We start from the raw sequence: 16,966 nt of genomic DNA, 5'->3' as shown, positions 1-16,966 counted from the left end.
CCACAAGCTTACTACAACCGACTCCGACAAGTCTACTTTGGTGCACACAACGAACCTGACCTTGTTAGTTTTGTTGGGCCCTCTCAAGTAAAGTCAGGTCAAAACTTTAACAAGCCATTAGTTAATGTTAGTTAGTGGGTAGTTAATAATGAGTTTATTATGTTGGTTCTGAATGCACTGGACTAGGCTTTCATTCAGGCTATCTTTATATATTGAGCTTTCCTTCTACTATGACTAGTCCCCCTGTACTTGCTGCTGAAAAACACCCCCACTCTTTACTGTTGGTGTGGTACTGTCACAAATCCAGTCGGTAGCCTTCCATCTGCTCACCACCAGATGCCGTCTTCTCTTTACATTGACTCTCACACCACACAGACTTTTACGTCACTCCAGACTACAGTTCCCATGATCAATTGCACTGATTGCACACACACAGCTGAAGGCACTGATTATACATACACAGCTGAAGCCATTCAGACACGCTTTTTAAGCCTTGGACGTCCTGATCGCTGAGTATTGTTCTAGTGTTTAGCATTCTCCTAGTGTTAGCTGCCTTACCGAGCCAGTCTGTGTTTCTGTTTAGTCTCTAGTACTGTTCTGCGTTTATCACTCACCTAGTGATAGCTGCTTTACTGAGTCTAGTTTCCAGTTCTATTAAGTCTAGTCATTTCGTGTTGCCTTGTTTCCTGATTCCTGCCTGTGTATCTTGGATTAACCCTTGTCTCGCCGTTCGGACTCTGTGTGTACCTCATTTGGACTATTTCTCATGTTATTGGACTACCCCTCTTCTCAAGCCCTCTGGATATTGTTCGCCGATCAAAGACCCACGCTTGCCCTAGGATTACTCTTTGTCTTGCCTGTTATACCTGTTTGCTGATGTTTTGACTCTGTTTGTATTCACGTCTCGTTCGCCCCATTACAGGTACAGTGCAGGTGATGAACACAGTGCGTTGTTTCCTCATGAACTGAGGTTTATCATACCACAGAATCTTGTTTCTCACAGTCTGAGTCATTGTTTTTACAAATTCAGTGTGGGTTTTTATGTGTCTTCTCTGAGGAAAGGATTGAGTCTGGCCACACCACCATAAAGCCCAGATCGGTGGAGTCTCCATATATGATCATGGAAGTCAACCAGAGTCACCATTTGCTTCTTGGTCACTACTATAACCAAAGCCCTTCTCCATTGATTTCTCCGTTTGGCCAGAAAAGTCCTGGTTGTTCCAAACTTCTCCCATTAAAGATAACTGAGGCTACAAGTGTCTGTGAAACTTCAATGCAGCAAAAAAAAAAAATCTTAACTTCTCCCCAGATTTAGTTTTTGAAAGTAGTCTCTTATGCTCACAAAGGCTGCATTAATTTGATTTAAAATACAGTAAAAACAGTAATATTGTGAAATTATTTCAATAACCGTTTTGTATTGTAATATTTCAAAATGTAACTTCTTCCTTGATGGCAAAGCCATATATATTTAAATAAGCCTACCTGTTTTACATTTACACGTCTGGCAGGCTTTAATACCAAAGCGAATACATTTTTCATGTATTATTTGGGAATCAAACCTACCACTATGCTCTACCGTTTAAGCTACAGGAATGCTCTATTATTATGCTATATCATCATTATTGAATCTACAACTGTCGTCATTGTTGTGTTCTTATGTGATGGTGTTTCTCACCTGTATCTCCTGACACGCTTGTCCTGTCCTCCTCCAGCTGCTGTTCAATCAGCCCCAAACCCACCCCAAAAGCCAGAAAAACAGCTGTTTCTGGGAACACCACCTCCAACCACTCTCCTGAAATACCCTGACCGGAGCTGGGCAGCCAGCCCGAGAGATGGGCAGAAGAAGTGGTACCGAGCGGGCACTATAGGGAGATGAGAGGGTCATTATTACTTACTATAGGAGAAAGCGTAACCGCTAACTAGGATCACGTGTGCCTTAATAACCACATTACAGCCTTGACGTCATTGTGCAACACTCATGCTACATCTGAAAATTTAGTCAGCTGATTTGCTGCCTCGCTGCTTTATGAGGCAATGACTTTGCAGGTAGTGTTTTTGCACGAAGGCACCTCACGAAACTGATTTCGGACGGGCTTCTGAGGCAGCGTAACGGTTTAATGATCTACAACAAAACAGAACGAGTTTTGGTGAAAACTAAATGAATATTTAATTACTATAATACTAATTTCTCACTAGAAATAACATTAAAAGTGCAAAAAGTTAAACACATTTACATACAAACTTACCACCAAACGCAACTTTCAGACACCATCTTTATTTTTTTTTATCTCAATGGTCACGGAATGGAACGCACAGGATTGTGGGATATCAAAGGCAGCGAAGAATACATCTTTGCTGCCTTCAAAAATCGATCAGATGAAGGTACTCATGAGACAGGAAGTGAAGCTAACTTTGAATTCGGACGTGTCTTGATGCCTTCCTGCCTTCAGTTTTTGGATGCAGCCTCAGTCGCCATTTAGGGATAACATAGGAATGAATGAGAAGTGCCGTAAGCTGAATCCCACCTGTCACAAAATTCTCTTATAAAACAGCATTTTTTTCATGGCAAACTCTAAAAATAGTTAAATCCAAAAGTATTGTTTAGTGTAAAACATGTTGAAGATTAGCAGGCTGTCAATTCATTAAAGAGCAGTTTCCTCAAAAAAGCTGTTAATTCAGCGTAGTGAAGCCTCCCCTCCATTGATGGCCTCTGGTCTTCCTCCGGAAGCGTTAGCTTTAGCCGTTACACTCTTTCGGCTAATGATTGCAGGCTTGCCTTCTAGTGGCTTTGACCAAAATTCTCCCTATATTATTTATGCAACACTGATTGGTCGGAGGGATAATTGTCACTTTTTTTTTTTTTTTAAAGGCACACATTTCAAAATAAAAGCACACATTGTAAATTAAATTTTTTATTTAACCACACATCAATTCAGAATAGGCATACTATTTATTAATTTACGCATTTATATTTTTCATTGGAAAATAATATAACCATACATCCATTCAATACATTTAAATCTATCTGTCATGGTTTTATGTCAAAAGTCTAATGGTTTTCTCTTGGCCTCAGGTCCTCAGGGCCAAATGAACACGGCAGGAGCTCCTCCACTGTCATCAGTTTGTAAGATCCATCAGATTTTGACAGATAAACGTCCCAATTTGAGCCAAACTGTAAGATAGATGACATAGCTAGTCTGTTAAATGGCAGTATCAATGGAAGCTAAAAAATGATGTGTGTATTACTCGCATTCTTTTGCTATTTTTTTATTTTTTATTTTTTTTTTAATTCTAAGCCACACTTACATTTCATAAAATCCCACTATATCCAAACATGCAGTTTGTTGACTCATGTTTTGGTTTTCTCTGATGACTTTTCACAAGCCACAGTGTAACTTCTGTTTTTGTTAATTATAGTAATAATAAAAGATTATCAGTTTGCATAATTTTATTTTTAGAAGAACTGACCTCTCTCATGAACTGCCTACAGGCTCCACATGGAGAAATAAAGCGATCTTCAAGGTCACTGCACAAAAGACAGTTAAGGAATATTACGCAGCACTACTTACTTATACTTCAGCCAGTACATGCATATAGCTATATACTGAATTACCTGGCAATAGCAATGGCTTTGAAGCTCTTGTGTCCCTCAGACACAGCTTTAGAGATTGCAGTCCTCTCAGCACACAGCCCAGCAGTGTAGCATGCATTCTCTACATTACAACCTGTTAAACACCACCATATGCTGAAGAACCATGAAAAACGGACAAAAATATAGCTACAAAACAAATATATACACTACTGTTCAAAAGTCTGGGTTCAGTAAGATTTTTTTTTTCCAAAGACATTAATACTTTTATTCATAAAGAATGCATTTAATTCATCAAAAGTGACAGTAAAGACATTAGTGATCCAAAAAAATTCCATTTAAAATAAATGCTGTACTTTTGAACTTTCCATTCATTCAAGACGCATTCAAGAATTGTTTTCAACATTGATAATAATCAGAAATGTATCTTGAGCAGCAAATCAGCATATTAGAATGATTTCTGAAGGACGTTATGATGCTGAAAATTCAGTTTTGCATCATAGGAATAAAGAAAATTTGAACATATTTAAATAGAAAGTATTTATTTTAAATTGGAATAATATTTCACATTATTACGGTTTTCTGTTTTTACTATATTTTTGATCAAATAAATACAGCCTGGCTGAGGATAAGAGACTTTCAAAAGCATTTAAAAATGGCAACACCCCCAGACATTTGAATTTTATATATGTATTTGTAGATTCAAATAACAACGACATGTTTTTTAGAGTGTCCTCACCTGTGAACACGGTTCCATCGCTAGTTAAGACAGCTGCTCCAACTCTGAACTTGCTGTAGGGACAATACGCCTGTTCTTTGGCTTCCTGAGATTTCCGAACAAGCACTTCTGGGCTCCAGCTATTCATAATGCTGCTGACTGGAGACTCTGTTCTAACAGCCAGGCACTACATGGCTTCAAGTCACAAGTTAATGTGTGTGTGTGTGTGTGTGTGTGTGTGAGACTAAAGAGGAAATCAGTGATGCAATGACTCTTTGACACTTAGCATGGAGTAATTTGGTGCAGCAATGTCAAAATTCCCATTTACTTAATAATTCATTAAGATGACAAGGTGCGAAATTCCACGAACAGGATTGTGCATTGCAGCGTTCTGACAATCTTTAGACAGAGCACCGTCAACATAATGAACAAAACATTTTCACTTACCTGAATGTGGTTTAAACATTTATTCTCATGAGTACTAGAAAATATTTAATTGAGGTAATGCACAAATTGTAAGTAACCAGATGGATGTGTCAGGATCATCCTGTTTACTCAGTCCAGAGTTCAGAGACTCATATGTGGATATGACTGCAATAAAGAGGCAAGTAGGAGCTTGTTGTAAACTTAATTTATTTCAAAACAAAACAGTGACAGTTCCATCAATCTCACTGACAGATTTCTTCCAGGTCATTCTATCAAATAGATGCATCCTGGGATGCTTTTTAAATCTGTTCCAACATTTATAAAAACTAAATAGAATGCAGTTTTCTAAAGAAATTCATATTGGCACAATTTATCTTCAAAACTATATATATATATATATATATATATATATATATATATATATATATATATACTATATAAGGCTTCCACACGAATGCTTGAAATATGGAAATATGAGTGAAAATAGGCTTGAACATAAGATAAAAGATCAAGTAAAGTTAATATAAGTATTCAATGCTTTTTAGAGTCCAAAATACACATTTTAATTTAGAATTATTGAGATACTGGAAGCAACAATGTGAAAGCATCAGTACTTGAAGTAGGATTTATTGTCAAATTAGACCTTTTTCTTAATTCAGATTGAAGGAAAGCCCTCCCACATTAAGTTAAACCTGTATTTCAGCTGTCAGTGCTGATGATCCAGTCGATCCAGCGGCTGTAGTTTCTCACTTTTGTGTAGACGCCAGGATAGTATGGAAGAGCACAGCCAATTCCCCATGACACAATGCCTTCTAAAGTCCCATCACAAATGAGAGGACCTCCCGAATCGCCCTTTGAAAGAAGAAAGATTAATGTATTTGACTTTTTTTTTTCTTTTTTTTTCCCATCACAAATCACACTATCCTTATGAAAATGGAACAAGAACAGAATATTTTTACCTTATTGTTTACATTACAATTAGTTTGTTTTCCATTCTTCAAAGGGAAATTTTAAAAACATTTTTAAACACTGAAACCGAAACCATCTGTTAATATTACCTATGTGTAACTAAATGAAGAATGTCACACCTTGATTTACACTTGATAAACATAAAGAGGCTGAACATAAAGCCCTGAAAAGCTGTGCCGTATCAGAGTATATCTAAAGTCTCCATGAATTGTCAGCAGTGGACCGCACCCTCATTCCCAGAACGCCTTATTCACAGAAAAGCCTTTGGCAGGACGCTTGAGAGGGTTTGTTTGCCATTATAAATTAGGAAAACTGCCGACTGCCATGGAAAAGCAGGTGTGTTTGAGGGGTCAAACTAAACTCAGAGCAACTTTGAACAACCCAGCTTATAGTTTGTATATTTCATAATGTGTCTCTAAAAAGGGGTGGGACAAAATAAGGATTGTTTATTATTATTAATTATTTTTAACGTAAAAGATCCAATTAAGTTACTTTAAGTATTTAATGTTTTTAGTGTCCAAAATATGCATCTATGAGATTCTGGATTCTGGATTGCACCAATTAAAACTGCCAAAATAATGATTGTTTATTTTAAATAATTATTTTTAATATTATTCTCTTAAGTAAAATCAGTTTCTTTTTGTGCACTAAAAAACGGCGTACTGTAGAGAAAGGCTATCGTATTCAGTATGGCACTCCGCCGCCGCCTTTCAACGGGGTGGTTCCCACATGCGTGGGCCCCGAGCAGGCTCTGATCATGGAACAGGAAGTAGACACTCTCTTGAGGAAGGAGGCCATCGAGGTGGTCCCTCCTCACGAAAGAGAGTCCGGGTTCTACAGCCGGTACTTCATTGTTCCAAAGAAGGATGGAGGGCTCCGTCCCATTTTAGATCTGCGTCAGTTGAACCGCTCAGTCAGGCGACTGAAGTTCAGGATGCTTACACTCAAACAGGTCGTGTCTCAGATCAGACTGGTTTGTCACGATAGATCTAAAAGACGCATACTTCCACGTCTCCATCCTTCCCACTCACAGGAATTTCCTGAGGTTTGCTTTTGGGGGCAAAGCTTACCAATATCAGGTCCTTCCTTTCGGCCTGGCACTCTCACCCCGCACTTTCACGAAGTGTGTGGATGCTGCTCTGGCTCCTTTGCGATTCCAGGGCATCCGCATACTCAATTATATCGACGATTGGTTGATCCTAGCTCAATCGGAGCAACTGGCGGTTCGGCATCGAGATGTCGTTCTCGCGCACATGAAAGTGCTGGGGTTGAGACTGAACGCCAAGAAAAGTGGGCTTTCTCCAGTTCAGAGAACCTCTTATCTAGGCGTGGTGTGGGATTCGACCACGATGCAGGCACGTATGTCTCCTGCTCGGATCGAGTCGATCCTCACCCCAGTCACTCACTGTGAAGCAGTTTCAGAGACTGCTGGGGCTCATGGCAGCTGCGTCCAACGTGATACCTTTTGGCCTGCTGTACATGAGACCCCTACAGTGGTGGCTCAAGACCAAGGGGTTCTCCCCGAGGGGAAACCCGCTTCGCATGATCAAGGTCACATGGCGATGCCTACGACAGGAGCAGGTTTATTTCATGTAAACAGGATTAGATTGCATCTTTTTAAGCAGAATTTATACTTAATATTTTCCCCAGCCACCGCTACTTTATTACAAGAGTACCCTACTGGTCCAGGGACATTAATTTAAAATAATAATAATTAAAAAATGTATTTGAAAATAATGTTGTGTAGTCTATACTATAGACACAGCCAGTATCTATACTCATTATACTCATTGAAAGATTTATTAGAGATGAAATGATTACTTTATAATTGTATTGGCGTCTTACACACACATACAGTTAATCTGAGTCGTGCATTAATTTGAGTGATGACAGCTATTATGGGAGTGACTTGATTAAGCGCAGGAGATGCAGAAAACTTGATCTCTAAGAAACTTTAATTGATGCTGTCACATAAGAAATCTGCTTCAAAGATAAAAAATAACTGAATTGCTAATTACAACACTGAAATAAAAATGTAAAGCCTGTACAAATACTAGAAATCATAAATACAAATAATTGGGAATCATGTAAAAAAAAAAAAAAATTTAAAACCAGTGCACATTTCATTTATATATTTACATCTCATTTATCTATTTATATCTATATACATTTATGTAGTTTTTTTCGCTTGGCTATTTCCTTGTAAATGTCCAGAAATGTGTCAACTCTTTCGTCAGGTGTCTTTTTTAATGATATGACATCATTACGTTGCTGTCTTGCCGCCAGCCAATCGCTGTATTGCTGATCATGGTTTCGAGTATCCATACATCTGCCCTTTTCGGGGAACAAGAGAACGCGCTGTAATCTTAGACAACCTAATCCAGATATTTTAATCTAATACGCAAATTCGTTTGAAGAACCAAATTAGCCAGAGATCAGTTATCACGATTAGAAGATCTGGCATCTTTCAAATCATCTTAGATGTATTAAGCAAGGTACAAAGAACGGACCCCAGCTTAGAAGAGAGGGGCGGGGTCAGCAGAGCTCATTATCATTTAAAGGAGAATGACACAATACGGCTTGCTCTGACAAGAGCTGTTTTTGACAGGTTTAAAAAGGTGTTTTTTACACCACCATTGAGAAAATTTAACCAAACCATGTTACAGACTTTTCATTAAGACCCTAAAGAATCATATCAACTTGTGGAAAATGGGCATCCGATGACCCCTTTAAAAAGGGTTTTAAAAAGTCTTACATTTGATTTTAAAAACTCCTGTAGACAGATCTAGCTTTGCACACTGCCATGCAGCATCTAGAATGATTTTGATCAGCATTTGTTCATAGCAGAGGACTCTCTCAACTTATATTTTACAGTTTTGTAAACTGATATAAGATGTAGGCTTTGCATACACATATGAGAAACTGAAACTACAGAACCCCCCCTCCCCCACATAACAAATCCCAATTGAACCTCTGATTAAATGTCTGTATTGGCTATTTCTGTATTAGCCTATACTATATAGACCTAATTTCATTTGTATTTTTGATTAATATATTTACCCTTTTCTTGTAATTAATATTTAGACTGTTTACTTTCCTTCAGTAAGCTTGAGAACATTTTACCTTACATTAGTTTCGTATTAGTTTTTGCTGTTGTAATGAAATTATTGTTGTTGTTTTGTAAACATGGTGGCTGGCAGCTTCTAGTTTCAAAGAAAAAGAATGTTTCTAACATCTTTGCAGCAGTAGTTTTTATGGGTCAATAACAGTAGCTGTTTTTCTTTCTTTCTTTTTGTGAAAAAAATCCTTAGTGTTAGCCCTGGAGCCCATGTCCACACAGTGAATTTATTTATATACTAATTATATACTAATTATTACTATAGCTTTTTACTATAGTACATATGTAAATATAAATATATGCAGGCGGGACCTGTTGCACTCTATACCATTGGCTACCACCAGGGTTGGGGAAGTTCTCATTTGCATTTAAACCTCTGATTACCTGACAGGCGTCTTTTCCCCCGAAGCGAGAGCCTGCACAGACCATGTTGTCGTTGACTCTGTAGTAGTAGTAGTATTGGCAATAGCTCATGATCGACACATCCACCGCACGCAGAATCGGTGACAGATAGAAGCTGTATATTCGTGTCACTCCCCATCCACTCACAGTGCAGCTGGCTCCTCCATATAACTCAGGCGTGTCTAGGGTTGGCAGTGTGGCCGGTTGAACATAAGCATTAATCTGGGCTGGAACACTGAGCTGGGGAGAAAAAGAAATATGTCTTATATATGAGTTTCCACCAAAATCTTGAAAATAATGGCAGTTTCCAAACAGGTTTCCCCAAACACTCTCCCCATCATTGGGCAAACAAAAAGATAGTCCCACCCAAAAGCTCATGGCATTGGTTATGTTAGATCAGGGCTGTCCAAACTCGGTCCTGGAGGGCCGGTGTCCTGCAGAGTTTAGCTCCAACTTGCCTCAACACACCTGCATGGAAGTTTCTAGTATGCTTAGTAAGAGCTTGATTAGCTGCTTCAGGTGTGTTTGATTAGGGCTGGAGCTAAACTCTGCAGGACACCGGCCCTCCAGGACCAAGTTTGGACAGCCCTGTGTTAGAGGTTGACATGTCAGTCACTCAAACAAAAACAGCAGTGTTTTGAAATACTCATCTGTGTTTTGAGTAAAACTGAATATTTATTACTTATGTGATTTCTGTAATGGTGACAAGGAAACAATTTTTTATTTATTTTTTGAATGCGTACAAAAATATTCTTGGAACATTTCTTATTTCAATATGGAATTGATAAAGACAAGGCATACTTTATATGAAATGAAAGACTTTTTTAATATAAAATATAATATTTTTATGTTTTAGTAATTTTTTTAAGAACTTTTATTATTTGTATTGGTTTTTTAAAGATTTCTATATGGCCTTAATTTTTATTTCAGTTCATATCTATCTATCTATCTATCTATCTATCTATCTATCTATCTATCTATCTATCTATCTATCTATCTATCTATCTATCTATCTATCTATCCATCCATCCATCCATCCATCCATCCATCCATCCATCCATCCATCCATCCATCCATCCATTTAAATTAATGCTTCAGCTATCAAACTTAAATAAACATTGTAATTAATTAATTGTAAAAACTTAAATAAACATTGTAATTAATTAATTGTAATTAATTAATTATTTGTATAAAAAAAACTTGATCGATTTTTATTGATCCATCACTGCACATTAAACTGGGATATGAAATAAATTATTTTAATATCAAACAAACAAAAAATTTGTTACACGTATATCTCAAGTCAGTATTTAATAATGAGACAAAGTCTTCAAATTGCACCACAGAATCAGTCCTTTTTAGTATTTGCTATGTGTTTCTTACCTTAACGAGCAAGATGTCATTGTTAAAAGTTTTTGGATTGTAGGCAAAATGACTGTAGACTCTAGACACATTAAGCACTTGCTCAAATCCCTCTTCTACAGCAAGATTGTGCTCACTCAGCACCACCTGAATCACACTGGACCTGTCCATCCAAATACAATATACAGGGCATTCAAATGAAATAACTTCCTTTTATTTACCAATAAAAAAGTATGTGTTTTAAAAGCGAGATGCAGTACATACGGTCTCCAGCAGTGGGCAGCAGTTAACACCCACTGAGGATGAATGAGGGTTCCTCCACAGTAATGCTTCCTGTCAACCTGAAGAGACGCCTGGTATTTGATAGAGTAAGGCACAACCTCTTGACCCCCGATGATCCTTTGTGGCAATGTATCTAGTCAATACAAAAAAACATGAAGAAAATCTTATACACATTTTGCATATTTAGGCTATATATCCAACCGTTTAGAAGACTATTTATAGATTAAATAATGAGCCATTTCTATCAAGCAATCCCAGCCGCACCCACATACCATGATAACATTGTTTAAAACTCTATTTTAGCTTATTTTGTTTGCTTGCATATGCAATTATAAATGTGCCTTTAACAAAATGACTTTATTGACTGCTATATCCTGAAATTTCTAATGTGGAACAGACTTGTAAATGAATTAGACAAATGTTAATTCTAAGGTCTTTGAGTCAAACAATCGCTTTTTAATGAAAAATGGCATTGCTTACCTTTGATCGTTACAGCCAGCACAAGAAATCCTAACAATAACTGAGCCATTCTGTCAGCGCTGTAAGAAAAGTGCCCAAAATAAAAGCAACATATTGTGAAAGCCTGTAATAAATGAAAACGAGTCTCTCAATGCTTATAATGAATCACCGAAGTCATGTCTGCTTGCATCCTTCAAAACTGTACAATAGCAACCTGATACAGTTCAAGAGTGCAGAAGAAATATCTGATCACAAGATCATGTCACTTAGGCTTTTTTTTAGTCAATGACCATTCCGAGACGTTCTAATGGCCCTTAGACAGTCGAGGAGGAAAAAGGAAATAAAATATGTGAAGACTCACCAGTGATAATTCCTCACCTCCGAAGCTTTGAATGACCTCTAACTGCTGATTTCAGTACTTCTCTCCTTTTATACCGACACCCTATCCACGTCCAGTGCTCTTGCGGGCCTGCTGTTGTCCGTCAAACAACAAATTGTACATCTAATTCACAGTATAACAGATGCTGACCTAGTACCTGACAAAGATGAAGTCCCTCAGTGTCATGCGTATCTGATTCAATGCTCTTTATTATGATTTATTGTGTGCTGGAGATTCAGAACAACACCCTGTTCACCCGTTTCAATGGCAGCATTAAACACAAGTACTGTGGGTGTTGTCAGATGAACAGTGTTTCAAAATATTGCAAGCTTGGGTTACATGATCAGAATGTTTTTATCAACAAGTTAAAGTTTTTTTTTCCCCCATAATTTTTCTGATAAATGTGCCATTAAAGCAAGGTAGGATCTATTTAGTTCAAGGAAATGTTTGCATTGCATTGCAATGTGCATATGGATGAAATTACAAGTTTATTAGGTAACGCCTAGTTGATTTAAAGTATTTGCTTTCAGTGTAATAAAACACTTTGTTAGAAACAGAATAATATCTATTCATCTGTGGATGCTATTTATGATAGACAATAAATATGGTTCTCAGATTTAAGCTTTTGCGACATTTGTAACTTGAATATAATGTTTCGGTTCCTATCTAACATTTAATCAATGCTTTATTTTCTGACGGATGAGCACATAATTAACACATTATTTCCCAGATATATATTTATATCTGTATATGCAACAAAATAATTTGATTTATTTACCTTTAGTTTCTTTGTTTAATCTCACAACATGCGTTTCCTGCAAATACATCCCACTTCACACCATATTATTGTCTTCATTCCTTCATCCTCCATCTCACACCCACTCAGACTGTGGGAGTTTGATCAAAAACAAAGGTTGGAGGCTTACAGAACAGCTTTAGAATCACTCGTGGGAAAAGTTTACCGAATATGAAGATAAAATCGGGTTGTCTGGGGAGTGTGTTCATTTGATACATCAGAATTAAAACTTTGCTTACAGTAGAATTACTTATTTATGCAGTGTTTTTAAAGCAAATATAGTCATTTGTTTCACTGTGTAATGCCATACTTTTTTTTTTCCTTTAACACAAAAGCTGAGGTTTTATATTCTCTTATGATTTTTTTAATAAAGAACAAAAATTAATATTTAAATAAATGTTAATTAAAGTAGTTCAATTAAATTATGCTCATATTTAGAAATAAATAAATAAATAAATAAATGCAATAAATAGGTCATCAGTTTAATTGTTTGTTAACTCTAGTGAATGTCAATTAAAGTTATTACACATAATTATGTAGAACTTTAAAATGGTCTGCAGTTATTTAATAAAACTAAATATAATAATGAAATAAAATAATAGGTCATTATCTTTAATTGTTTTCTTACCTCCACTGAATGCAATTTAAATTTATTCCACATAATTATGTAGAATTAGAAGTCATTTTGAAAATAAAATAAAATAAAATAAAATTAAATTAAATTAAATTAAATTAAATTAAATTAAATTAAATTAAATTAAATTAAATTAAATTAAATTAAATTAAATTAAATTAAATTAAATTAAATAAGAACCTTTGGTCAGCTTTAGTTGTGTGTTAATTAATTTAGATTACTCTAATGAATGTCATTAAAACTTATTTCACATAATTTAGTAGAATTTTTAAATGGTTTGGAATAATTAAAAAAAAAATTAAATTAAATTAAATTAAATTAAATTAAATTAAATTAAATTAAATTAAATTAAATTAAATTAAATTAAATTAAAAACAGGTCATCAGCTTTAGTTCAGTGAATGTCATTTAAAATTATTCCATATTATATAGAATTAAAAAATGTATTCCACATAATTATGGAGAATTTTAAAACGGTGAAATCATTTTAAAAATAAAATAAAATCATAAAACCTTGTTAATTCATCTAGTGAGTGTCCTTTAAACTTATTTCACATAATTTGGTAGAATTTTAAAAAGGTTTGGAACGATTTTACAAATAAAAAATAAACTAATTAAATGAAATAATAAAATAAAACGGGCCGTCAGCTTTAGTCATTTCTGACCTCCAGTGAATGTCATTTAAAATTATTCCATATTATGTAGAATTTTTAAATGGTGAAAATAATAAAAAAATTTAATAAAACAGGACATCCGATTTAGTTCGTTATCTAAGTTATTCCACATAATTTATTCCCTCTATAAAGACTATAAACTTTTATTATATTGTTAACACAACTACAGAGTCTATAAAATGAAAGATTGAATGGTTTAGTTGATTCTTGCCAACACTCCCACCATGTGCTGTGATATCACTGTCGCCCTAATTACCATGACAACTGTATGGATGGAAGATCCAATTTAAGAGGTCAGTTATTAATGAATGCCAAAGTGACGATTAATAGTCCACTGACAACAGAACGGTCCCCAAACTCTCTATTAAACATGACAGGACCCTGCAGGGCTCGGAGCAGAGGATCTAACACAGAAGCCAGAGACATCATGTCACGATGATGAGGCGGGTGATGAAGAGGGCTAATCGCTCTGTTGTGGTAGAATAAGAGAGCAGAACAACAAACAGATCAGGCGTAAAAACGGCAGCAGTCAGCACCCGAGGGAAGCAGCCATGAGAAAGAGACACAATAAATGAGACGTAGATTGTGCTGTGTCAGATTGAGAGGAGATCATTAGCTAACACTGGTCTCAGAGATCACGCCATTTCATCCGCATCTTCATTTTTAATGATCCGTGCTCCAGATCTGGGCCAATCCCACAATTCCCAGCAGCCAGATCTAATTGGGATTTTTTTCTGTTGGTCCGTTTGGTAAAAGCGCTTCAGAAGCATTCACTGGCACCAACAAGGTTTTATAGTATTAAAAAAATATATTGTTTAAAATTATTATTATTATGTAAATATATATATAAAATGTGTGTGCGTGTGTGTGCGTGTGTGTGCGTGTGTGCGCGTGTGTGCGCGTGTGTGTGTGTGTGTGTGTGTGTGTGTGCGTGTGTGTGTGTGTGAAATCCAGTCTAAAGTCTCAAAATCTAATTATGAGATAACAAGCATCAAAGTTTGATTTTAACCATTAATTTTACCATGATTTCAATCTTTGACATGGTCTTACTCTGTCAATATTAAAGATATCAAGGTTACATTATCACAGATTGTTCTTTACTTATGAAGTGTGAGTTTATGTACAAAACAGTAAATCACAAACAGTAAATCATATATATATATATATATATATATATATATATATAAACTCCATGATTGTTCATACATTTATAGACACACTTTGGCTGGTAATATTGCCATGAGATGGTTAATTTACAGATTTAAGTCCCTTTTAACTGAACATTTTTAGCATTATCATTTGCACAATTTCAGCTAAACTTAATCTACAACTCGAAAAGAACAGAATAGAAAGAATGTTTAACTGAAAACTACCACAATCTTTCACAATTTTAAACCCCTAATCTACAACCCAGAGAGAAAAGAATAAAACGAATTTAAAGAAAATAAAAAGAATAAAATAAAACAAAATAAGTTAAAAGCAGTGTTATTTTAGTATCACTGGGATTCTATTAAAGTTTTTGTTAATATTTTGAACTAGATTTTATTTTTAGTTTCTGCTTTCATGTTAATTTATGTTAAAGTTTCAGTTATTTTGCTGTGCTTTTTGTTTTAATAGTTTTTGTTTTTTTAAATACGTCAGTGTAGTATTTACTCATTTTCTTTAGTGCATCAAATTAAACTATATGAAAATGAGAAATGTTGCCTTGGTAACTAGCTGAAATAAAATACGTTTTTATATTTGATTTCAGTTAACATTTATTTTATTATTTTAATTTTTTTAAATCAAGGGATCATTTCAAATTACACTTTTTTTGGGGCATTTAAAGCAATGACAGTTTAAATGTTAATTAAGTCTCTAGATACTTTATGGGGCCACTAAAAGCATCTACATTAGTAGTATAAACCAAAATCCTTATATAATACAGAATAATAAAAGATACAGTAAATCTGACTGATTCTTTAACTGCAGAATTTAATCTGCAATATGACGCAAATAGTATGCATTTGTACTGATCCTAAATCAAACCCAAAACAAAAGGTCAGGTTTGGTTAAGAAAGTTTCAATTATATATTGTTCCCGCTCTCAGACAACATTGTGACCATGGAGACGGAAATAGGAACTAGGAAACCCGAGAATGCAGAGGTGATCCTTCCCCAGGTGAGGAATCAGAGTACCTGAAGCAAAGCTCATCTCAGTCTGGTCTGCACCTGTGGATGTGTCTGTCTCTGCGTCTGCGTCTGCGTCTCAATCAGTATGAACCTGCCGCTGCCTCTGCTCTGTGTTCTCCTGGAGCTCCTCGTGGTGAGCTGTAAGTACAGATTTATACTTCAGCCCTACAAAATCATTTCAGTGCATTTACACAGTAAAGCAGCATTGATTGTTATGGTTTGTGGAGCAACTGTATATTGTACCTTGAGCAAAGCAATGATCTGTAAGTGAAGTTTTTACTGTAAAAAGACAATTTTGTAAAAAAAAAAGAAGGATGACTTGCTATGGAATTTCATGCGAATGATAACATGTACATTTTCATTTTCAAATGCCAGTGATAGTTTTACAATGCCTGTCTTTTGATTTTACAATGTATTTTACAATTAAAATAAATAAAATAATTAAAATAAAATTAATACTAATAATAATAACATTTAAAAAAAAAAAAAAAAAAATTATAAAATATTGCAATGTTATAGATTCAATCTGTCAACCTACAGGAGTAAAAATAAATAAATGCAAAAAAAAAAAAATATATATATATACATTTAAATCTCAAGAGAAAAAGAAAAGAGAAAAAAATATATATATTTTTAAATTGTTCTTTCAATAACATAGTATTTATAATATTTTACACATATTTAATAAAAAGCTATATCAATTTTAGATTTACTGAAGTCTCCTCACGACTTTGAAAATAAATGTGCTAAGATTTGCCAAAATTACAAACTTTGCAATATTAAGTCAAAGATCTCAATATGAACGCATAGTTTCTCATCATATTTGCTTCTCCTGAGAAAAAGACAAACATTACTGACACACTGATGTTTAAAAGACATATACTGTAAAATAATAATGCCAATTTTTCTAAGCTTAAATAAATAAAGATTGCTCTAGGAGACATTTTGGATCTGACTTTTAATACGGGGTAGTTTATTTTGAAGCAAT

At 35.1% G+C, this 16,966-nt stretch overlaps 3 protein-coding genes across 5 annotated transcripts in view; 1 reads left to right on the top strand and 2 right to left on the bottom strand.

The window, feature by feature from the left end:
• Nucleotides 1-3,049: 3,049 nt before the first annotated feature.
• LOC306860932 (cytidine deaminase-like) lies at nt 3,050-4,455 on the bottom strand (the record flags this gene model as incomplete). Its single annotated transcript, XM_079402964.1, has 4 exons — nt 3,050-3,172; nt 3,469-3,526; nt 3,614-3,725; nt 4,329-4,455. The coding sequence occupies 4 exons, from the start codon at nt 4,453-4,455 to the stop codon at nt 3,050-3,052; spliced, it is 420 nt and encodes a 139-aa protein (XP_079259090.1).
• A 674-nt stretch (nt 4,456-5,129) lies between these two features.
• Nucleotides 5,130-12,859, bottom strand: LOC306860665 (trypsin I-P38-like). Of its 3 annotated transcripts, none has more exons than XM_079402477.1 (6): nt 11,687-12,859; nt 11,347-11,405; nt 10,849-10,999; nt 10,606-10,747; nt 9,205-9,462; nt 5,130-5,585 (listed from the first exon to the last, which is right to left on the bottom strand). In XM_079402477.1, the coding sequence occupies exons 2-6, from the start codon at nt 11,393-11,395 to the stop codon at nt 5,433-5,435; spliced, it is 753 nt and encodes a 250-aa protein (XP_079258603.1). In that variant the 5' UTR covers nt 11,396-11,405; nt 11,687-12,859; the 3' UTR covers nt 5,130-5,432. The 3 variants fall into 3 exon arrangements, with proteins under 3 accessions (XP_079258603.1, XP_079258602.1, XP_079258601.1); XM_079402476.1 differs by having other exon boundaries at nt 11,704-12,859; XM_079402475.1 differs by having other exon boundaries at nt 11,347-12,859.
• A 3,204-nt stretch (nt 12,860-16,063) lies between these two features.
• The window catches only part of LOC306860668 (trypsin-like), a gene marked incomplete at both ends in the record, with an annotated part of 6,829 nt that continues 5,926 nt past the window's right edge, over nt 16,064-16,966 (top strand). Inside the window, one exon of the mRNA XM_079402481.1 lies at nt 16,064-16,118. Coding sequence (XP_079258607.1) covers nt 16,064-16,118 — 55 coding nt within the window. The remainder of the gene's footprint in view (nt 16,119-16,966) is intronic.

Source organism: Barbus barbus (genome assembly GCF_936440315.1).
Source record: "Barbus barbus genome assembly, chromosome: 41".
Classification (NCBI taxonomy): Eukaryota; Metazoa; Chordata; class Actinopteri; order Cypriniformes; family Cyprinidae; genus Barbus; species Barbus barbus.
This window is presented reverse-complemented; position numbering and strand designations above follow the sequence as displayed.